Raw genomic sequence first — 22,775 nt, forward strand, 5'->3', positions numbered from 1 at the left:
CCCAGAACCAGCTGGATACACAGCGGCCTCTGGTAACGGAGAGTGTGAAGCGGGCGGTGATCAGCACTGCCCGAGACAGCTGGGAGGTCTACTTCTCCCGTCTCTTCCCCGCCACGGTGCGAACCCCTGTCTGCCTGCTCCCTACCTGCCCAGACCGTTCAGGACAGAGGGTAAAAGACCCTCACATGCCCCTCATCCTTAATCCAGGGCAGTGTGGGCACTGGTGTGCAGATCCTAGCGGTGTCCCACACAGGCATCAAACTCCTGCGGATGGTCAAGGGCAGCCAGGAGGCCAGTGGGCAGCTGCAGGTCCTACGTACATACAGGTGACTGACAGGCAGATGTGGGGCCAGTCTCCGGACTGGCATCTTCTGCTTTCTAAATACCTATGATGTGCCAGGCTCTATACCATGCCCATATAAGAGATGGAGAAACTGGGTCTTGGAGATAGAAGTTACCTGCCTCAGTTCAGGTGGGCAGGAAATGGTTGAGCTAGGAGCCCATTTCGTTCTGCCTCTGGGGCCACACAGCAGCCCCGCCTCCACTCCAAGACTCCCTGCAGTGGGGCAAATGGTGCTGCAAGCCACCAAGTCTTGAGGCAGCTGAAAAGAGAAATGGTAGTCCAGCCCTGAGACCTACCTGAGGGCTCCAACTCTTTCCCTGTCTCACTTATCCCTTTCAACATGAGATCAGGAAAGAGTCTTAATCACTAGTTGGGTAAAAGCTCCCTGCTTTGAAGGATGGGAAGAATTTGGTCGGTGCATGAAAAAGATCAGTGTGTTCAAAATCTGGGAGGTTGGACTGAGGGACCAAGGGAGGGTGCCAGAGCACTGGTTTAAAAGGTAGTAGGAGATGAGCAGAATCTACTGTTGGGAGTCAGAGGCAGGAGTCCTTGGGTCCCAGGAGTCTAGTGTCGGGTGAGGCTACAGGAATGTGATGGGGCTACAGGAACAGAAGGACTATAAGGGTCTGGGGAGAGCATCCTTGTGGCCTTGGGATCATCCTGCCCTCATGCCACCTTCCCATCCTCCAGCTTTGCAGATATCCTCTTTGTGACCATGCCGTCACAGAACATGCTGGAGTTCAACCTGGCTCGTGAGAAGGTCATCCTCTTTTCAGCCCGTGCTCACCAGGTCAAGACCATGGTGGATGACTTCATTCTGGAGTTGAAGGAGGTCAGGATCAGGGCTGGGGTTGTGGCTCAGCGGTAGAGCACTCGCCTAGCACATGCGAGGCCCTGGGTTTGATCCTCAGCACCACATGAAAATAAATAAAATAAAGGCATTGTGTCCAACTACAACTATATATATATATATATTTATTTATTAAGGAGGTCAGGATCCTCCCACAGATAATACTGCCCAGGGCTGAGGGCCCAAGAACAAGGCTCTCCCCAATGCCCGGCCCCTGCCCGTCTCCCCACCTGTGACTGGGCAGCCCCCAGGCCCAGTACCTGCTGGGGAAGGCTTCGATGGGAAGCTCTGGTGAGGGATTGAGTGGGTTGGTGATGGGTGTTCATCAGATTCAAGCAAGGCTCCTCCTTTCACCTGGCATGACTTTCTCCCTTCTCACCTAGAGAAGGCTCCCTTCCCTGGTGTGCTGGGGAGATAGGAGCCCTTAGGCCTCTCTGGGGAGGGTGGGGTGGGGGGACTGTAGCCCCTTACCCTGCCCCTGGCCACCCCAGGACTCTGACTATGTTGTTGCTGTGAGAAACTTCCTGCCTGAGGATCCAGCACTGCTGGCCTTCCACAAGGGTGACATTATCCACCTGCAGCCCCTGGAGCCACCTAGAACAGGTCAGTGTCAGTGTCATGGGGGTGGGGTAGGTAGAAGGGAGGCCTCCCTGGTGAGTGCTGACACAAACCTGGCCCACAGGCTACAGCGCTGGCTGTGTGGTGCGCAAGAAGGTAGTATACCTGGAGGAACTGCGCCATAGAGGCCCTGACTTTGGTGGGTACCCCAGGGGTGCCCCAACATGTGGAAACTCTAAAGAGGGTTCATGCTAGCTCCATACATTCACAATATAGATGTACTGTGAGGGTTTCTTTTCTCCTTCTCTCTTTCTTTTATTAGTACTGGGGATTGAACCCCGGGGTGCTCTAACACTGAGCTATGTCCCCTAGCCTTTTTATTTTTTATGTTGAGACAGGGTCTCACTAAGTTGCTGAGGCTGGCCTTGAACTTGTGATCCTTCTGCCTCAGCCTCCTGAGTCACTGGGATGACAAGAGAACACCACCACACCCAGCTGGATGAGGGTTTATTGGTGCCCCCAAGCTGTCTGGCCTGGCAGTGTTTTCAAAGGTCTCTGCCATGGCCTGGCAGGACCTGCTGGCAGCCATATAGCCCAGCCCTCTGCCTAAATAGATGACCACGGGGTTTGTAGCCAGACTCTTTGTGTCTTCACATGCCCTGCGATTCCACAATCTTTTGCTGCACCTCTCACTATAGTCCAGTGGCCCTAAGGGAATCCCTTCCTGTTTCTTCCCATGTAAAACGGGGGTGTGGCTCAGTGGTAGAGCACTTGCCTAACTTGTCCTGGGTTCCATCCCCAGCATCACAAAAACAAAAGAAAAAACCGGGTGGGGGTTCGATGGCTTGGCCTCCCCTACAGAGCTCTAGGGAGAGGTCAACGAAGTACCCAAATATCCCTAAAGGGGCTCCTTCATCCCAAGACAAGATCTTCCAGTTTGTCTCTGACCCTTTCCATGACCCCTAGGCTGGCGGTTTGGGACGATCCACGGGCGCGTGGGTCGCTTCCCTTCGGAGCTGGTGCAGCCCGCCGCAGCCCCAGATTTCCTGCAGCTACCAGCAGAGCCTGGCAGGAGCCGGGCTGCCGCGGTGGCCGCAGCTGTCGCCTCTACAGCTGCAGCTCAGGAGGTGGGCCGCAGGAGAGAGGTGAGCCCGGCGGGGGGCAGAGACAGCAGGGGCCAGGATGAGTCAGACTGCAGCCGGTGGTGAAGGCTAGCAAGGTTAGCTAGGGGCGTGGTCAGTCCCTTGAGGCGTGGCCAGCCCTGGAGTAGGGCGAGCGAGATAAGTGACCCATGGGTGAGCCAGGAATATGACCAGAGATGGTTGGAATTGTGACCAAATGGAGTAGGGAAGGGTGGGGGTCAGTTGAATGCGACCTGAACCAAAGGTAGGGGACCAGCCTTGGGCTGGCCGGTAGGTAAAGTCAACCTGGAGTGGGATGGGGCCAGGCTCGTGGGACGGGGGTCTAGCTACCGAATGGAATTAGGGAGAGTCAGGTCAAACTTAGGAGTGAGGGGCAGGATCAGCCAATGCTATGCAAGAACTAGCCTAGTTCGTGGGGGCGTGGCCTAGTGTGTCAAAGGCGGGGTCAGCCCGGCAGGAGGTGGGTGTGGCAAACTGGAGAGAAGTCCACTGGGTTCAGGTGGGTTCAGATGCATGCGCAGAGGAGGCCGTCTGGGTTGTCTGGGTTCTATCATCCAGGCGTTGCCTTGAATGGGCTGTGACAGGAGGACAAGTGGGGAGTGGCTGGACAGGCCTTGCTAGCTCTAGCTCATATCTGCTTACTCCCTCCCCCCTCCCCTCCCCTCCTCTTTCTTTCTCTCTCTCCCTTCTCTTAAAGGGTCCCTCAGTCAGGGCCCGCTCTGACCGTGGAGAAGACACCCTGGCGCTCCCACCATATACAATGCTTGAATTTGCCCAGAAGTATTTCCGGGACCCTCGGAGGCAACCTCAGTGAGTGGTGGCCCCAGCCCTATTCCTAACACAAAGGAGGGCTTCTTGCAGTGGATGTTGGCTGTCCCCCTTCTGGTTGACAGGCTGCCACCAAGGTTCGAGGCCCACCTTATGTCTCAGCCTCTGGATCAAGAACATTCCTAAGTGGGAAAAGGATGTAGCCAAAGACTGGGAGGCAGAGCTGGTCAGCAGTGCCCACCTCCTGTTACAGGGATGGCCTCAGGCTGAAATCCAAGGAGAGCCGGGAGTCCAGAACCTTGGAGGACATGCTCTGCTTCACCAAGGTGTCCATTTTCTCCATCTGTAAAATGTTGGTGCAGGGGGGCCCCCTCCCCATCCCCAGGACAAACAGATTGTCCAGAGTAAGACCCTACAGCTCTAAAACCCTCCAGGACCCCCCCCCCCCCCGCAGCGGCAGCATCTGTCCCCAGTGTCAGGCCTGGCTCCCCTTTTGTAATGTCAGCCCTCTACATTGTCATCGTATGATCTGGAAGTATAATATGGTCCTCTTCTGTTCTGACATATCCCTTCATGGTGACCTGGTCCTTCCCTCCTCTCACAGACCCCGCTCCAGGAATCCCTTATTGAACTCAGTGACACCAGCCTCAACAAGATGGCCACCGGCATGTTCCTAGGTGTGGGGGTGGGACGGCAGCCACCACTTGGTGGGAGGTAGCACTGTGTGATTCCTGCCTGTCCCAACTCCTCTCCCCACCCCCCAACTCAGACATGGGACACTTTGAAGAAAATGGAAGCCCCCAGAGGTCTGTGGACACAGTCACCCGGGGAGGGACTCAATTCTTAAGGCCCCTTGGGGATGGGCAGCTAGGGATCTTGCTAGGCCTGAGCAGGGTAGGTCTTCCCCCACAGCTGTGATGAGGTTCATGGGGGATGCCCCACTGAAGGGCCAGAATGAACTGGACATGCTCTGCACCCTCCTGAAGGTCAGTACAGACAACTCTGCCCCATGCTCCCTTTCTGCTCTGTGACACAGTTTCCCTATCTATCACCCTGAGTTGGAGGACATTGGATTGGGAAGCTTCCCCCTTAGCCCAAAGCCAAATGCAACCTGCATGTGGGGAGGGAGTTGGGAAAGGGACACCAGGACTCCTTCCAAGTGCCCACCCTATTCTTCTGTACCTGGTATATAGTATCTTTGACCTGTGACCTAGTTTGCTCTCTTTCAGCTTTGTGAAGACCATGAGGTCATGCGGGATGAGTGTTACTGCCAAATTGTGAAGCAGATCACAGATAACACCAGCTCTAAGCAGTGAGTCACTTGAGTCTTTACCCCCTGATCCCTACACTGTGTCCCTGTTCCTGGATGTACAGCTCAGCCTCCTGTCTCCCTGGGCCTACCCCCCCTACCCCACCCTAGATTCTCTTCCCTCACCTTCTTCCTCACTCACATTGTTTTGGGGATTAGTTTGTCTGGGATTTCCTGTTTCTGCTCAGTTTCCTCATCTGTAATGTACAAGTCCAGAGACCCAACTAAAATTGGTTCAATCAAAAGAGGGAACTTACTGGTTAAGACAGCTGAAAAGTCAGTGAGTATATGGCTTCAGGAATAGATCCAGGTGTCTTTAGAAAGAAGGCTTTCGGCCTTCCTATGTCATTTCCAAGCAGCCTCTCAGATCTGCAACATAGTAGCTCTAGGGAAACATTTTCCCAGCTCAGCAATCCCAAGGAAAGCAACAGTAACTCAATATTTGTTGCAAAAATTCCCAAACAGATTTATTGGCCCAGGTACATAACAAGCTCATCCCTCAACCAACCACAATGGCTGGAGAATACAGAGTGCAGATTACCTATGCCTGGGTCCCATGCTTGTCCCAAAACCAATCACCAAAGCCAGAGGGAGTCTGAACTCTCATTGGCTGGTCCTGGATCAAATGCCCATCCTAAGCTAAGCACGGTGGCAAGGGTGGGAGGCTGCAGTGCTCTCTAACTGCCAGACCTGACTCTCAAGCCCATCTCCAAACCTCAGGTATCTAGAGAGGAGTGGGTGGTTTCCCAAAGGAAGCCTAAGTGCTGTCCCCAGGCATCAGAGATCTCCACAATTGAAACCACCACACCAGGACAGGATGAAATGTCTACATTTCACTCATGCAGGGACAGTGCACATTAGGTGCACAGTATATGTGCTGCCCTTATGACCCTTGGACACACCTGCCTGTCCCTAGGCCTTCCTACTGTGAACCCTGCTGGGGTTCTGCACAGCCCCAGGAGGTTCCCTGTGCCCAGAATCCTCCCCAGACATCCCCTACCAGGAGAAGCCATCCCAGACCCTCATCCCCTTCCTCTCCTACTCCCACCTTGACTTCCCAGAAAGAATATACTTTCTGGACAGCTTTGGGAGCCCCTCTGCCCTGCTCTCACTGAGCAACAGGGTACATATCCTCAGAGTACGAATCTTTCCTGAGATCTGGAAGTCTTTGGCTCCATCCAGGAGACTCCTGGCACACACATTAGTACAGTGGCCACCTGTGATGCGGCCCCACATGTGTGTCCTTGCAGGGACAGCTGCCAGCGAGGCTGGAGGTTGCTCTACATCATGGCTGCCTACCACAGCTGCTCAGATGTCCTCTACCCACACCTCCATCACTTCCTCCAACACGTGAGCAGGACCCCAGGCCTGCCTTTCCAGGGTAAGGAGCCAGTGCATGGGGGACCTAGGGTTGCACCTCTCACATGGGGGACAGGGCAGGCAGCCTGTGGGAGGGGAAACCTAGAGGACCTGACCCTTTTTTTCATGTACCCAGGAAATGTTAACTAATGTTAATTTACTCCCCCAAACATTTTGAGAGGTCCCAAAATATGACCTCAGGATGAGAATGTCAGGGAAAGTTTCCAGGAGGTATTACCCTGGGAAATGAGCAGGTGGAAGGAATTTTCTGGTGGACTGAGTTAGCAGGAGCAAAGATGGGAATGGGTGGCACATGGGAGATGGAGAGGAGGAGGCAGGCAAGAAGCCAGAGTACTCAGGTAAGGTCCTGCTTCTCCAGCTGCTGGGCCCAAAGTTGGTGGCGAGGTCTTGGCCTTAGCCCCTTGCAGTAAGGAGAAGTAGCCTCCTCCTCACTGTGCTTCCATAGCAACCCCAGGGGCCCTAAGAAAGAGGCAGCCATGCTGGAGACAGGGCTCCTCACCCTCTCTGCCTCTGAAGCTTTCTGTTTGCTTCAATTAACAAATATTCCCTGACCCAGAGATAAATAGACCTAGCTTCCCAGGGAAGGGCTCCCAAATAGGAGAAGACAGCAGAATGTCCGAGAACTCTCGATGCCCAACTCTTCTTGCCCACACCCGAGGGCAAGGTGTGGACATTGATTAATCTAGAGACATGGAGCAGTGATGCTGGGGTCTTCTACACTGGGATGCCTGGATGAGACAGGATGATTGACATGGTGGTTCCTGCTGGCAGAATCAGAACACCACTGTTTCCTAGCCACAGAGCCTATTAGGGGGTGAGCTCCCCAAGAAACAGCTCAGGGTCACAGCTGTTTCTAGACTCATAGATAGTCAAGGGCAAGACAGAAGGCCTTGGGCTGTGAGTTTGAATACAGTTCCTAAACTCTAGCTCGAATAGAGTTCGAATACAGTTCCTAACCTCTAGCTCTTGACCAAGGGCAAGTCACTGTTCCTTGCAGGGCTCAGTTTTCTCAGCTGTCAAATGGAGGTATAAATGCTTGCCACACAGGTTGTGGAAAGAACACAGTAAGTCCATCACAGTGGCACACACCTGTAATCCCAGGAACTCTGGAAATTGAGATGGGAGGGTCACAAGTTTGAGGCCAGCCCGGGCAACTTAACAAGACCCTGTCTCAAAAAAAAAAAAAAAAAAGAGCATTGAGGATATAGCTCTGTGGTAATATGCTCTTGGGTTCAACCGCCAGTACATAAAAAATAAAATACAGCCAGTTCAGGGCTGGAGTTGTAGCTCAGTGGTAGAGTGCTTGCCTAGCATGCATGAAGCACTGGGTTCGATCCTCAGCACCACATAAAAATACAATAAAGATATTGTGTCCACCTAAAAAAATGATAATAATAAAAAAATAAAATAAAATACAGCCAGTTCAAAGCTGATGACCAGAGGAGACCCTTTCTCCTACTGTTGACCTTGGGCAAACCCTGTCTCCCTGCCTCTGCAGGGATTGCCAAAGCCTGTGAGCAGAATCTGAAGAAAACCTTGCATTTTGGGGGCCGTCTGGAGCTCCCCAGCAGCATGGAGCTTCGGGCTATGTTGGTGAGCCTGGGCAGGGGCCGATGATGGGGGAGGCAGTCATGATGAATAGGAGACAGGAACCCAGCCCAGAGTCTCTTCTGTTGGGTGCTAATGTGCCAGGGTGCACAGATGGGCCCTGTTAAGTCCAGGTGCATAAGGCTTCCTATACATTCATGCGCCAGATCTCCTGGCCTGTGGACTCCCATGGCAGGGAACAAGCACTATCCCAGATCCCAGGGCCTAGCCTCTTATCCTTCTCTTGCTTACCACTCCCACCACCAGGCAGGCCGCAGTTCCAAGAGACAGCTCTTTCTTCTTCCCGGAGGGCTTGAACGGCATCTCAAAATCAAAACGTGCACTGTAAGTGAGGGATTGTCTCTGGTAAACAGGTGCTAGAAGGTCAGGGACAGCCAAGTCCCTGTGTGTGTGTGTGTGTGTGTGTGTGTGTGTGTGAGAGTGTGTATGGAGTGAGCCCCCAAGGGTACTGAGTCCCTCACAGATCCAGACTTTTTTCTTGTCATTATTCCCTAGACAGTATGACAACTATTTATATGCATTTGCATCTTTTGGGGTATTATAAGTAATCTAGAATTGATTTAAAATATTCAAGAGGATATGAATAGGGTAGATGCAAATACCGTGCCCTTTTATAGAAGAAACTTGAGCATCCTTGGATTGTAGTGTCTGTTGGGGTCCTGGAGCCCATTCCCTATGGACATTAAGTGATGACTCTATTTGTCAGAACAAACTGAGCTTCCAGCTCAGGGTCATACTGTAAATAAGGGACAAAGGCAAAAATTGAACCTAAGTCTCAGACTCCAAAAACTGAATTCACTCCCTGCATGATGATGTTCCTCAGAGACCTGAAAGGATCCTGCATCTCCATGCAGAGAGACTAAGGAAATCTGCTCAGCTTCTGGGGCCTGGGTGGAGCTGGGAGGACAGAGGTGGGGCCCAGATAGCACAGTCTCAGTGTTCCTGCCCTGCCCCAGGTGGCCCTGGACGTGGTGGAGGAGATCTGTTCTGAGATGGCCCTGACACGCCCGGAAGCCTTCAATGAGTATGTGATCTTTGTTGTCACCAATCGAGGTGAGTGGCCAAGAGAACTGAGCATGCTAGACTCTTTCCCATTGCTAGGCCTTTACCTCCACCCAGCCTTGAAAGCCCAGGGTCTGGGGCCACTTTCTCCCCTAAGTTTGGAAGGACCTGTGTGTGTTCTGAACACCCCCAGCCCTTCATCTGTCCCACTGTGCTTTGTTTTGCCTAAGTTTGTCTCCCCCTGCTATAAGATTGGGGGTTCATGGAGTGCAGGGACCTCTCTTGAGTCTTCTCATTGCCCCTTGGGACCTTTTCAATAGGAAGATCCAACCCTCAGGGAGCTTTTATTGTGGGAAGGAGCCTAAAGGTGCAAGAACTTATTCTTGCTTCTTGCCATAGGAGGCTCCTCCCAGGCCTAGGACCCTTAGGGGTCTTTCATGCAACCCAAAGCCCCTTCCATGTGCTGCATGTTTGGCCCTGAACCATGTTCCCTACCCCTGCCTATAGGAAGAGGGGATGACAGATACTATGTCCCATGCACAGTTCAAAGCATTTAAGGCCATAAAATCCTTTTCTTTTCTTTTTTATTTTTTCAGTACTGGGGATAAAACCCAGGGCCTAATGCATGCTAGGCAAGCTCTCTACCAGTAAGACATACCCCAAACCTCCTAATGCTATAAACTCCTCTCCCCTCCTCCCCAACAAGTTCTAGAGATTGAATCAGGGCACTCTACCACTGAGCAATATGCCCTCCTTTTTTATTTTATTTTTTTTATTTTGAGAATGTCTTGCTAAGTTGCCCAGGCTGATCTCAAACTCATGATCCTCCTACTTCAGCCTCCTGAGTAGCTAGGATTACAGGCATGCTCCCCGGCACCCAGCTATAAATTCTTTTAATCCACCCCCCAACAAGCCATTTGCAAAGGGGGAAATGAGGCTGAGGGAGGCTGAGGGAGGCTGTATTAGTTTCCTGTGACTGTTGTAACAAGTGAGCAAAACTCAGTGGCTCATAACAACACAGATTGTTATCTTACAGTTCTGAAAAGTCCTGAATTGAGAGGGTAGTCAGGGGGCTGGGGATATAGCTCAGTTGGTAGAGTGCTTGCCTTGCATGCACAAGGCCCTGGGTTTGATCCTCAGCACCAAAAAAAAAAAAAAAGAATGTATTGTTTGGGGCTGGAGATGTGGCTCAAGCGGTAACGTGCTTACCTGGCATATGCGGGGTGCTGGGTTCGATCCTCAGCACCACATAAAAATAAAATAAAGATGTTGTGTCCACTGAAAAACTGAAAAATAAATATTAAAAAATTCTCTCTCTCTCTTTTTCAAAAAAAGGGGGGGGGAGGGGAGGGGGGATAGCAGAGGATAGGAAAGGCAGCAGAATACAACAGACACTAGTATGACAGTATGTAAAAACGTGGATGTGTAACTGATGTGATGCTGCAATCTGTATACAGGGCAAAAATGGGAGTTCATAATCCTCGTGAATCAAATGTATGAAATATGATATGTCAAGAGCTTTGTAATGTTTTGAACAACTAACAATTAAAAAAAAGAAAAAAAAAACAAAAAAAGAAAAAACAAACAAACAAACAAACAAAAAAAGAGTGCAGTCAGGGCTGTGTTCCTTCTGGAAACTCTAGGGGACCATTCATTTTCTACCTTGTAGAGGAAACCACATTCCTTAACTCATGGCCCCTTCTTCTAACTCCAAAGCCAGCAGTGTAGAGTCTTCACATTGTTCTCTGTCCTGGCCACCAACCTCTGATTCCATCCTCACATCTCCTTCTATGACTCTGACCCTCCTCTAGGAAGGACCTTGTGCTTACATTGGACAAGCCAGATAATCTCCCCCTTCTTTTTTTTTTTTTAAGAGAGAGTGAGAATTTTTAATATTTATTTTTTTAGTTATCGGCGGACACAACATCTTTGTTTTGTATGTGGTGCTGAGGATCGAACCCGGGCCGCACGCATGCCAGGCGAGCGCGCAACCGCTTGAGCCACATCCCCAGCCCAATCTCCCCCTTCTTGAGACCCTTAAACTTAATCATGTCTGCAAAGTCCCTTTGCCATGAAGATGTCATATTCCAAGTTCCAGGGATTAGGATGTGGACATTTTTGGAGGGACCATTATCAGCCAATCATAGAAGTTCAGTGATTTATCCAAGGGCACACAGTGGGGATTTGAACCCAGTCAGTTTGACCTGAGGATTCTGGACTCTTATCATGTCAGACCCCTCATCTTTGGTAAAATAAAAGTCCATTCAGGGAGAAAAACTCACATCTCTTTTCCAGGCTTAGACCCCAGGCCATCCTATCTCCCACTTATACCACGTGCCAGCAAGGGTCTTTCCTGAGGACGGTCTTCAGAAAGATACCCACTGGTGTTCATGGGCTGCGTCCTGTTGTGCATGTCCTTGTCCCCAACCTCCTCTGGAAAGTGCCTGGGATTTCTTTAAGCATAACCCAGGGTGTTTTCCCAGACCCAGGCAGGCCACTCTTTAAGGTGACCTTCAGGCCCTTTCCTTGGGAGAAATGGAATATAGTTTGTACCTTCGAATTGGAGTTATTCCCCTCTTTAGTCATCAGTGTTTCAGTGAAACACGGGGCACCCTATTGTATAAATATACTCCCCTTTAATGAAGAAAGTGTGTCCCAGCGAGGGGAGGTGGCTTAATGGAGGGGACATCTCACCTGAATGATAGGTTAGAGTCTGTGCCCTTGCTCCATACAGTTACATGCGTGTACAAGTGTGCCCCCACCCAGCCCTGCCTCCCTGCTCTCTTCAGGCCAGCATGTGTGCCCTCTCAGCCGCCGTGCCTATATCCTGGATGTGGCCTCAGAGATGGAACAGGTAGATGGCGGCTACATGCTCTGGTTCCGGCGTGTGCTCTGGGATCAGCCACTCAAGTTTGAGAATGAGCTGTATGTGACCATGCACTACAACCAGGTCAGCACACATGGGCCCCTCTATGGCTCTGGGACCTCGTGGGCTTCAGAGAGTCTGTGAGGTTAGAGGCCGCAGCCTGTTTTTGCAGAACTGGTGCCAATGCTAATGCAATCCCGTGTACAAAATACAAACACTTAGCGTTTGTGGCCACACAGTGTCGCTGTTGAAGCCCTGCCCTGCACAATCTGGTACTCAAGCTTCCCATCTTGACTAGTGGAATGGGAAAACCTGATACAGATCCTCAAGTCCCACCCCAGATCTATCGCATCAGAATCTCAGGGGTTCAGCCCTGCCTTGTGTTTTTGCAAGCCTCCCAGAGACTCTGGAGCATGCTCAGTTTTGAGAAGCATGGATCTGATGGACACGTATGTGCATCACATTGTGGATACTCCGCCTTTACTAGCCCACACTCTTCTTACCTCACTGTGGGGACTCCCTCATAAACTCCAAGGACACCATTTTCACAGCTCCCCCTCAAATGCCTCTGTCGTCATTCCCCCAAAACCAGTGGAGGATAAGCTAGAATAATAACTGCCGGTCTCCACACTCCCTGTAGGTGAACACCTGGGTGTGCACCTGCCTGGCAGCCCCTCATGCATCTGTTCCCCACAGGTCCTGCCTGACTACCTGAAGGGCCTCTTCAGCAGCGTGCCAGCCAGCCGGCCCAGTGAGCAACAGCTGCAGCAGGTGTCCAAACTAGCTTCACTGCAACACCGTGCCAAGGACCACTTCTACCTGCCTAGTGTGTAAGCACCTGCCTATCAGCCAGAGCAGACAGGCACCCTGGCACCCTCAGCGCACCCCACCTTCCTCAGAGTTGCCCATCCCGGGCGCCCAGGATCCTCTCTTGTACAGTAAGGCTGTCTGAGAAGGGGCTGTCCTGGCCCTGGGGCCAAAGTCCTCTGGCTCACCATAGATGCTGGGACAGTTGGCATTAATAACTCAGAGTCAATTTAGTGATAAAAAAAATATTTTCTGCATATGTTTTGTCTTAACTTCTTTTCCAACTATTCTTTCCTTTTTCTTTTTTTTTTTTTTTTGAGGGGGGGATTGAACCCAGGGGTACTCTACCACTGAGCTACATTCCTAGCCCTTTTTATATTGAGAGAGTCTGAGGATCTCGCTAAGTCACCAAGGTTGGCGTCAAACTTGTGATCCTCCTGCCTTAGTCTCCTGAATTGCTGTGATCACAGATGAGAAAGCTGAGGCCTGGAGAGATTATGTGGCTTACTGAGGTTTAGCCAGCTAGTAGGTGAAGGAACCAGGAATGGTTAAATCTGGGGATGCTAGGTCCAGATGCGAGGTTCTTACCACAGCGATGCAAAGAAGGCCAGATGTTACCAAGGAGTGGGAGCTCCCAGGGGTGGGAACTCCCAGGGAGAGAGGACTCCCCTGACTTTCTTCCAATCTTGCCCTGTCAGCAGCCCAGGGCAGCTGGGATGGACTGGGACTGATGTTGATATTTTCACATGTGCCAAGAGGCAAAGAGCCTGCCTTGAGGCAAAGTTGTGATCCTCATTCTTCAGCCTCCCAGCGTTCCTCTGCCTCCTGCTCTGACCAGCCCCTTGGTGGTTGCTTTGCCCTCTCTTGTGTCTCCCCCACCCCTGTGTCTCTCCAAACCTCTCTGGCTTGGGCTCCTCTTTGGGGACGGCAGCTACAAAGGATGAACCTGCCGTGGGTTCAAGTCTCCCCACCACACATACTAGTTCACGGTTGCTGTGTGGCCTTGGACTGCTCTGTGGACTTCTAAGAGCCTCAGTTTCCTCTTCTGCAAGCAGGGATCTTGGGGGTACCAGCCCTGGCGGGGCCACCTACCTGCCGTGTACCAAGGCACCATGGGAGTCCTTGCACTCCTATCTTCCCCTTCTACTTTCCCCAGCGTTTAGTCTCCCTGGGACACATAACACTCATGTCCGCTTTGTATTATACCTGCTGCACAGTGGGGATTAAGTGGCAGGTGCTCAGGGCTGCTGTCCCCTCCACACGCAGGCGGGAGGTCCAGGAGTACATCCCGACTCAGCTCTACCACACAACAGCCGGCTCAGCCTGGCTCAACCTGGTCAGCCAGCACCGGCCACAGACACAGGCACTCAGCCCCCACCAGGCCCGTGCCCAGTTCTTGGGTAAGAGCTGGGGATGCAGGACTGGGGGGTATTGTCATGAGGGGCTTTACTAAGGGGGGATCCGGGAGGAGGGGGAGACATAGTTTTTCCTTTTGCACAAAGGCTTTTCAGTGGCAGGTGAGCTGCCTACCTATTGGGAGAGGAGACTTTTTTTTTTTTAATTTAAAGACAGGGTCTCATTGAGTTGCTTAGCACCTCACTTTTGCTGAGCCTAGTTGTGAACTCACGATCCCCCTGCCTCAGCCTCCCACGCTGCTGGGAGAGCCTTTTTTTTTTTTTTTTTAATGGTACTAGGGATTGAACCCAGGGGCACTGAACCACATTCCCAGTCCTTTTTATTTTTTATTTTGAGACAGGGTCTCACTTGCTTAGGGCCTTGCTAAGTTGCTGAGGCTGGCCTCAAAGTTGTGATCCTCATGCTTCAGCCTCCCAAGCTGCTGGGATTACAGGCATGTGCCACCACGCCTGGCAAAAGGAGACTTTTTTTTTCTCAAAGACATCATTGGGGTGGGACTGTGGGTGACCTTGGGCAAACTGAGAGTGGGAAGTGAGGAAGAAGGGATAGAGGAAGAGGCAAGAGAGGTGAGAGAAGGAAGGTAAGGATGTTCTTCAGGCCAGCCATGCATTTCAGGGGCAGGGCTGTCATGGATTGGGCCCGGCCTAACACGGTAACACCCGCTCTCCCCCCACTGCAGGCCTGCTCAGTGCCTTTCCTATGTTTGGCTCCTCCTTCTTCTTCATCCAGAGCTGCAGCAACGTTTCCGTGCCAGCCCCCTGCATCCTTGCTGTCAACCATAATGGCCTGAACTTCCTCAGCATCGAGACCCATGTAAGTGGCCTCTGCCTGGCTCTGCCCATCTTCCCCCATCCCCTCTGTCCTCGGGTCCCCCACCCACCCCGGGAGCCAAGATTGCCAGCTGTGGGAGCCCAGCTCCACCATTTCCTGTCTGCATAACCTCCAGCCATCCTCTTCTCCTCTCAGAGCCTTGCTTCCCATCTGGAAAATGGGAGTAATGGCAGAACCCACTCCAGAGAGTGGAGGTGAAGGGGGGTGAGGTGACACACTCTAAGGCTTGCTCAGGCTGCCTTAACAACACACCACAGGCTGAGGGGGTTGCTCTGCCATGTGCAGAGGCTGAAAGTCTAAGATCAAGGTGTCTGCTACTCTGGTCTCTTCCTTGTCCTGCAGATGGCTGTGTCCCCACATGGCCTTTCCTCAGTGTGTGCACATTCCCAGTGTCTCTGTATCTAGAGTTTCTCTCTTCCCACTTTTTTTTTTTTTTTTTTTTTTTTACACTTTACTACTGAGTAATCCTTTCTGTTTTGTTTTGAGACCAGGTCTCACTAAATTGTGAAGGCAGGCCTTGAACTTGTGATCCTTCTGCCTCAGCCTCCAGAGTAACTGGGATCAGATTTATTCTTTTGTTGTTGTTTTGTGGTGCTAGGGATCAGACCCAGGGCCTTGTGCATACCTTGCTCTACCACTGAGCCACATCCCCAGCCCTCAGATTTCCTCTTCTTATAAGGAGACCATTCATGGTGTCGTGCACCTGTAATCCAAGTGGCTCAGGAGGCTGAGGCAGGAAGATCATGAGTGCAAAGCCAGCCTCAGCAATGATGAGGTGCTAAGCAATTCAGTGAGACCCTGTCTTTAAATAAAATACAAACTACGGTTGGGGATGTGGCTTGGTGGTTGAGTGCCCCCGAGTTCAATCCCTGGTATCAAAAAAAAAAAGAAAGAAAGAAAGAAAAAAGAAAAGAAAAAACAATGGATTAGAACTCACCCTAATAGCCTCATTTTAACTTTTTCACCTCTGGTTAGTCAGTTTTTCATTGCTGTAACAAAATACCTGGAAAAAAAAGAAACTTAAAAAAAGGAATATTTATTTTGGCTTATAGTTTCAGAGTTCTCAGTCCATGGTCAGTTGGCTCCATTACTTTGGTGCTGAGATGAGGCAGGACATCATAATGGAAGAGCATGGCAGAGGAAAGTGTGGCAGTCAGGAACCAGAATGAGAGCAAGGACTGGGGATGAGATGTAGTCCCCAAGGCCACATCCTTAGGGATCCATTCCTTTCCACGCATTCCCACCTCCTGCAGTTTCCACCACCTCCTGGTAGTCCATTCAGCTGTCAATGGATTAATCCACTGATGAGGTCAGAGCCTTCTTGATCCAATTTACCAAAAGCGCCACCTTTGAACTTTGCTGCATTGGGAACCAAACCTTTGATACAAGAGCCTTTGGGGGAAATTCCAGATCCAACCATAACAACAACTTCATTTTTTTTGGTAGTACTGGGGATGGGATTCAGGGTTTTGCACATCCTAGGCAAACACTCTGCCACTGAAGTACCTCTCCAGACCCTTAATCACCATTTTAAAGTCCCTGTCCCTAAATAGAGTCACATTCAAGGTATTGGGACTTTGGGCTTCACTGGGTATTTGCAGAGGTCACAGTGCAGCCCATCACAAATAGAACCTGAGAGCTCCTTTCTTAGGCTTGCTCCTAGAAATAGAGTGTGAGATGAGGATTCCAAGGCAGGTGGCTTATTTGGAGGAGATTCTAGGAACACTGGAGGGTGGAATTAGGGCAGGGAAGGGGTGGAGACAATAAAGGCCCCGTTACCACACGAATTGCCAATGTGGGTAACTGGAAGTCGGTCCAGCTGGGGGGAGCCCTTGTTACTTACCACTCCCTGTCAATCATTAGTCCAGGGCTTCCTCCTGCTGCATTAAGTCTCCATCACTGTTCCTTTCCCTGAATGTGGTCCCTTTGTTTCTTGGGCCGGAAATCAAGCCCCAGACAAAGGGATACAGATGTTCATGAAAGCAGCTTTGATGTGAAGGTCAGGACACCAACAGCATCCATGACATCCCATATCTCCAGCATTTTGAACAGTGCCAGCAGATGCATCATTTGTATTTGCTGAATTAGTTTCACAGATGAGGAAACCGAGGTCCAGAGAAGAATAGTGACATGCTTGAGGTTGCACAGGAAATCACTAGAGATTCAACACTTGGACTGGGGCCTCCTGTGTTCCACTGATCTGATTTTCAGGGGGAGGTGATAACAGTGATTGAGACTGTCCCTGTCTTCCTCCTGCACTCCCAGGAGCTGATTGTGAAATTCCCCCTGAAGGAGATCCAGTCTACACGGACCCAGCGGCCCACAGCCAACTCCAGCTACCCCTATGTGGAGATTGCGCTGGGGGATGTGGCGGCCCAGCGTACCATGCAGCTGCAGCTGGAGCAGGTGGGTCCTGGCTCTGTCGCACAGGCTCTCACTCTCGTGTTCCACTCACCAGGTTCTTCTCTCCAGGACAGGTTAGATCCTGGCCATGGCCAAAGTAGCATCCAGCCCAGCTCAGGGAACAGAACTGCAGGTCATTTTGGTGGTCTTCCAGGGAAGCAGCTCAGTAGTGGGACCATGGAATAGGACTCAGGCTTCTGCAGAAAGGTGAAGAGTTTGGTGGGGCACTGGGGAGATAGATCCAGGGAAAGGGAAGTCCTGGAGTTCTTCAAATATTAAGCGAAAAATTGGGGGCTTGTTTCTAAGGGTACGAGGGAGCCATAGGAGTTTGGTGAATGGTCAGGGTCATGGGAGGTTTGAGGAAGCTGACCCAGGCTGAGGCATGGAAGCTAAATCATGGGACCCAGGATGGTGGTTGGAGAAAGGGGGCTCCCCTGTGATAGGGGAAACGGAGGCCTGTCTGCCCTGAGCCTTCTCAACTGTGGCTGCTTCTTAAAAAGGCATGGGTGACTTCTAGGATCCTGTCCAAGTTCCACAGCCCTCAGGGCAGGACCAGAGTTTCCACTATACCAGAGAGACAGGATGGAGGCTCAGAGAAGGGGCAGAGCTGGAGATGGGGCCCGCACGTCTGCTGTGTCAAGCCTGCCACATCCCCCATGGAGATCTGGGTCCAACGTCAACCTCTACGACAGGCCTATCTTGGAGGGGCTGATTTCCCAGGAAAGAGAGAGGGGCTTCCACTGCACCAGCCCTGCCTCTGAGGAACAGGACCAGAACAAAACCCCCTTGGAAATCTGTGACTCAGGACCAGGCTCCCTGTCCCTCTCCCATGCTCTGTCTGCTCCCAGGGTCACTCTGAGCCTCCCTCTGACAGCCTTGGCCTCTGGGCCTGCATTGCTTCCCAGAACCTGCCCTCTAAGCTGTTGTGTCCTTCTGTCTCCTCGCACCTGCCCCAGCACCTTTTCTTTGGCTCCTTTTCTACCATCTCCTCCCCAGACCACCTGTATATTTGCCTTCCCACTCTCTGCCCCAGGCCCTTTGCACTCACTGTTCCCTCTACCAAGAATGCTATTCCCTTATTTGTCCTAGGGCTCCTTCCTTCCCTTTGCTCAGGTTTCAGCACAAAGAGCCCCTCTTCTTAGAAGACTTCCCTGACCCTCTGTGATGAATCACCACCTCTACTTCATTGGCTCTCATGATGGCTTACAGATCAGTTAGGTATTTGTTTACTTACTGTCTGTCTTGCCCTCCAAGATACAAGGACAGAGCTATGGCTGTCTCCTTCACACTGTGTCCACAGCACAGTGTCTAACATATAGTAGATGCTCAATGCATGTTTGTTGGCTGGCTGGCTGGCTGGCTGGCTGAAGACCTTTTTGGCTTCTCCATTTCCTTGTAGCCCTCTCTGGAAGGAAGCTGCTACCTCTACCTCCCTCCTGTACATGTGGGGGGGTTCATTCATTCAACACATAATCATTGAGCATCTCTGTATAGCAGTTTCTATATGAGCCCTGAAAATACTGATGTGACTGAGACCCCTGTAGTAACCCTCACAGACCCTGGAGTCTCAGATATGAAGGAATCTCTCCGTAGGTCATAAGCAGTACTAGGAGCATGTGCAGGGGACCCAAACTACACAAGAGGTAAAGGCTCCAAGGAGTAGGTGATTTCTGAGTGCAGCCAACAGACCTGGTCCCCTTCCCACCTACCTCTGACAAGCAGCATGAGGGCATCTCAAGACAGTCCTGTTTATCTTTGAACCCCAGTTTCCATACCTGTCCAGCTGGGCTACAGTTCCAGCAAAACCTAGAACACAGCAGCATGTGGGCAGGCAAAAGACTGACCACAGGGAGGACTCCCATCTTGCACACACTCATTTCATTAGCTGAGGTGGCCTCCAGGGTGGCAGATAACCTTCACAGAGAGCACTTCAGGGTGACTACAGGCCCCTACCACCCAGGTTTAAATCCTATCACTAAGAGGTCTGGGAATCAGCAATTCCATGGCTTGAGGCCTCAGTTTTTGCACTTGTACAAATGGCCCTGAGCATCTCAGCGAGACCCTGTTTCTAAATAAAGTATTTAAAAGGGCTGGGGATGTGGCTCAGTGGTTAAGCACCCCTGAGTTCAATCCCCAGTAATCAAAAAAAACAAAAAACAAAAAAAAAACCAAAGAAATAAATAAAAAGGGGGTTGGGTATGTAGCTCCCTGGTAAAGTGTCCCTGGGTTTAATTCTAAATACTGCCCCTTAGGGACACTGCAGGAGCCCTGTATGGTGGCAGGGGGCTGAGGCAGGAAGGTTGCAAGGTTGAGGCAAGCCTCTGCAATTTAGCAAGATCCTGTCTCAAAGTAAAAAATAGAAAGGGCCGGGGATATAGCTCAGTTGTAGAGTGCTTGCCTGACTAGGATGCAGAAGACCCTCTAATGCAAAAAAAAAAAAAAAAAAAAAAAGCAGGGAGGTGGATACTTCAGGGATTAAATAGAAAGCTCTCTAGACAAGGCCTGGCACAGTCCACACTTAGTAAGTGCTGCTATTATTTTATCACTCTCAGCTCCTATCACTCTAGGAATCCCAGGGCAGGGTGGGGTGGGCTTTTGATACTGGCTTTGGTCTGTGCACAACACTCCCAGGTCAATTTTCCACAATTCCCTCGTGCCCTCTCCTGCCCTGCTCCACTTGGGAGACCTGAGTCTAGGTCACGGTTTGTTCTAGGCTGGGGTGCCAGGGGTAACCATGGCAACCCATCATTAGAAACTGTTCCCATTTATTGACCAGAAGGGTGTGGTACTAGGAATGGAACCTGAGATCTGGTACATGCTAGGCAAGCGCTGTAACACTGAGCTACCCCTCAGCCCCTTGGACCAATATTTTTTAAATGTAAAGGATTCATGTGAAATCAAATTTCACTGATTTGATTCCCTAACCACTGCTTGTGAGGAAGGCCCTGGTATATGAGACCTTCACCAGGTGTGGTGGTGCACGTCTGTAATCCCAACAACACAGGAGGCTAAGGCAGGAGGATTGAAAATTCAAAGACAGCCTCAGCAATTTAGCGCAGCCCTGAGCATCTCAGCAAGACCCTGTCTCTAAATAGAATATTAAAAAGGGCTGGGGATGTGGCTCAGTGGTTAAGTGCCCCTGGATTCAATCCCCAGTAACAACAAAAAAAAAAAAAAGAAAAGAAATAGAAAGGGGTTTGGGGATATAATTCAGTGGTAAAGTCCCCCTGGGTTTAATTCTAAGTACTGCCAAAAAAAAAAAAAAAAAGAACAGAGACCTTATTATAGGTGAGGCTGTGAGAGGCTCAGAGAGGTAAAACAAGCATCCCTGGGTCATGCAGATCACACACAGCAGCATCACCAGATGTATCTTGTCCCCTACTTGCTTGTCTCTTATGACCCGCAGCCCTTCACTCCATCTTCCAGCCACTTCCCAGCACCCAGGGAGGTGGGGATGAGGGTCCCTATGCAGATGGTGGTCCCCACCTCTTTCCAAACCACATCTGTTATGCATGTCCCACACCAAGCTGGGAAAGGGTTAGTGGATGCAGGACTCTCGCTGTGTCCCCTGCAGGGTCTCGAGCTGTGTCGAGTGGTAGCTGTGCACGTAGAGAACCTGCTCAGTGCCCGGGAGAAGCGACTCACGCTGCCCCCCAGTGAAATCACCCTCCTCTAACTCGGCCCCCAGCTCTCCAGCTGCCTTCCATCAGAAGACTTGCCACGTGGCCTCAAAAGAGCCATTGGACCTCTCTGGACCTCTCTGGACCAGTGATCTCCCCAGAACCTTAGGGGAGATCAAGGGAGACAGGAGGTGAGACTTAAGTCCCCAAGAACCCATGAAGACTGATCCAGAGTTGGGACAGAAGTACAGCATACAGACTTGGATCAGCTAGCAGGAGGAACTTTCGAAGGCTGGCCGCAGTGAAGTAGAAGGCAAAACCATGCAACCTCCTGCCATGTGCCTGCTACAGACCCTGCTCCTGGTTCCCACCTATGGCAAGGAAGGCCCTCTCCAGTGGCCTAGATGTGGTTGCCTTTGGTTGGATATTTGAATCTGTTCCAGCTCTACATCCCAGCCCTCTACACGTCCTCCTCAGATGCCCCCACCTTGCACTGCCTCAGCCTGGATTTGTGACCTTGGTCGTTTCTGTGCAAATAAAAGGCGTGCCTGGTAGCTATTTCCTCCACAGAGTTGCTAAGGGATTAGAAAACAAGCTTGAGGGAGGAGGCTAGAGTTGAAAGCATAGCTTTGCCTCTGGCTTACATGCCTGTGAGCAGCATTTCTTGCAGAGATATCTGCACTTATCTCTCTTCACAGACCCTATCTCCCCATTCTGCACCTCTTGGGTAGCCCCAAGCCTAGGACCCTGTCACTAGATGAGCCACACAAGGTTCACAAGTGATGTAGCGGAGAGGGAGAATTTGGAAAAGCACTTTCCAGGGAATGATGTGTTAGGGTTGGGTTTTGACGGAAGAGTAGGAGTTTGTTAAGAAGAGGTGCTGGGCATGGTGGCACATGCCTGCAATCCCAGCAGCTAGGGAGACTGAGGCAGGAGGATCAAGAGTTCAAAATCAGTCTCAGCAAGTTCCTAAGCAACTTAGTGAGAACCTGTCTCCAAATAAGATATAAAAAAAGGGCTGGGGATGTTGCTCAGTGGTTAAGCACCCCTGGGTTCAATCCCCAGTACCAAAAAAAAAAAAAAAAAAAAAAAAAAAAGAATAGCTGGAAGGAAGAGGGACAAATATTCCAAACAGAGAAAACTGTATTTGTTCCCTGCTATATCCATCCCCTGGAACCTATAATACAGAATAGGCACTTAAAAATTACTTGTAGCTGGATGGCGGTACATGCCTATAGTCCTAGCTGCCCAGAAGGCTGAGGCAGGAGGATCACTTGAGCTATGAGTTACCTCTGGCTTATTGCCTGTGAGCAGCACTTCTAGTAGAGATATCTGCCCTTACCACACCCCTGAAAAAAATGAATGAATGTGGACGGAAAGTACTGGTGCTTTGGGAACCTCAGAAAGGGGAGAAGTAGGCTTGGGAATGGGAGGAGGATAGTTAGGTAAGGTCATACATAGTTCTAGGAGTCATGGATGGCATTAGAAAAAGGATAAATTTGCTCATTCAGCCATTCACTAATTATTAAGTACCTACTGTGTACCAGGCATATGCCAGGCATTAGAAATGTCTCCTAGTAAAAATAACTACAATCAGGACAAGACCTATGAGTAGGTGCTAGCCAGGTGATGAGGGAAGGGACTGGCTCATGCAGGGGCACTATGATGGACATTATTAGTGCCAAACCCTGAGACTGAAGAAGCTGGCAGGGTAGATTGGGTACAGTCTTTCAGGCTGTATTATGAATTTAGGATTTCATCCCAAGACCCATGAGGAGCCCTGGAATGTTTTCCAGTGGAGAATGGGGTGCCCAGATTGTATTTTGAAAAAGATTTTCCAGCCAGGTGTGGTGGTGCACACATGTAATTCTG

General features: G+C 50.8%; 1 protein-coding gene across 1 annotated transcript in view; it reads left to right on the top strand.

Moving 5' to 3' along the window:
* Myo15a (myosin XVA) overlaps positions 1-21,192 on the top strand; it is a 54,997-nt gene extending 33,805 nt beyond the window's left edge. Inside the window, exons 45-65 of the mRNA XM_027921466.2 lie at positions 1-116; positions 208-326; positions 1,034-1,175; positions 1,685-1,796; positions 1,876-1,950; positions 2,718-2,896; positions 3,591-3,703; positions 3,915-3,987; positions 4,266-4,338; positions 4,574-4,647; positions 4,891-4,973; positions 6,221-6,351; positions 7,849-7,943; positions 8,205-8,282; positions 8,915-9,011; positions 11,750-11,910; positions 12,523-12,656; positions 13,900-14,033; positions 14,729-14,862; positions 17,146-17,286; positions 20,858-21,192. Of these exons, the coding sequence (XP_027777267.2) occupies positions 1-116; positions 208-326; positions 1,034-1,175; positions 1,685-1,796; positions 1,876-1,950; positions 2,718-2,896; positions 3,591-3,703; positions 3,915-3,987; positions 4,266-4,338; positions 4,574-4,647; positions 4,891-4,973; positions 6,221-6,351; positions 7,849-7,943; positions 8,205-8,282; positions 8,915-9,011; positions 11,750-11,910; positions 12,523-12,656; positions 13,900-14,033; positions 14,729-14,862; positions 17,146-17,286; positions 20,858-20,959 (2,366 nt within the window). The 3' untranslated portion in view covers positions 20,960-21,192. The remainder of the gene's footprint in view (positions 117-207; positions 327-1,033; positions 1,176-1,684; positions 1,797-1,875; positions 1,951-2,717; positions 2,897-3,590; positions 3,704-3,914; positions 3,988-4,265; positions 4,339-4,573; positions 4,648-4,890; positions 4,974-6,220; positions 6,352-7,848; positions 7,944-8,204; positions 8,283-8,914; positions 9,012-11,749; positions 11,911-12,522; positions 12,657-13,899; positions 14,034-14,728; positions 14,863-17,145; positions 17,287-20,857) is intronic.
* The last annotated feature ends 1,583 nt before the right edge of the window (positions 21,193-22,775 follow it).

The sequence above is a fragment of the Marmota flaviventris genome, chromosome 17 (assembly GCF_047511675.1).
Source record: "Marmota flaviventris isolate mMarFla1 chromosome 17, mMarFla1.hap1, whole genome shotgun sequence".
Lineage (NCBI taxonomy): Eukaryota > Metazoa > Chordata > Mammalia > Rodentia > Sciuridae > Marmota > Marmota flaviventris.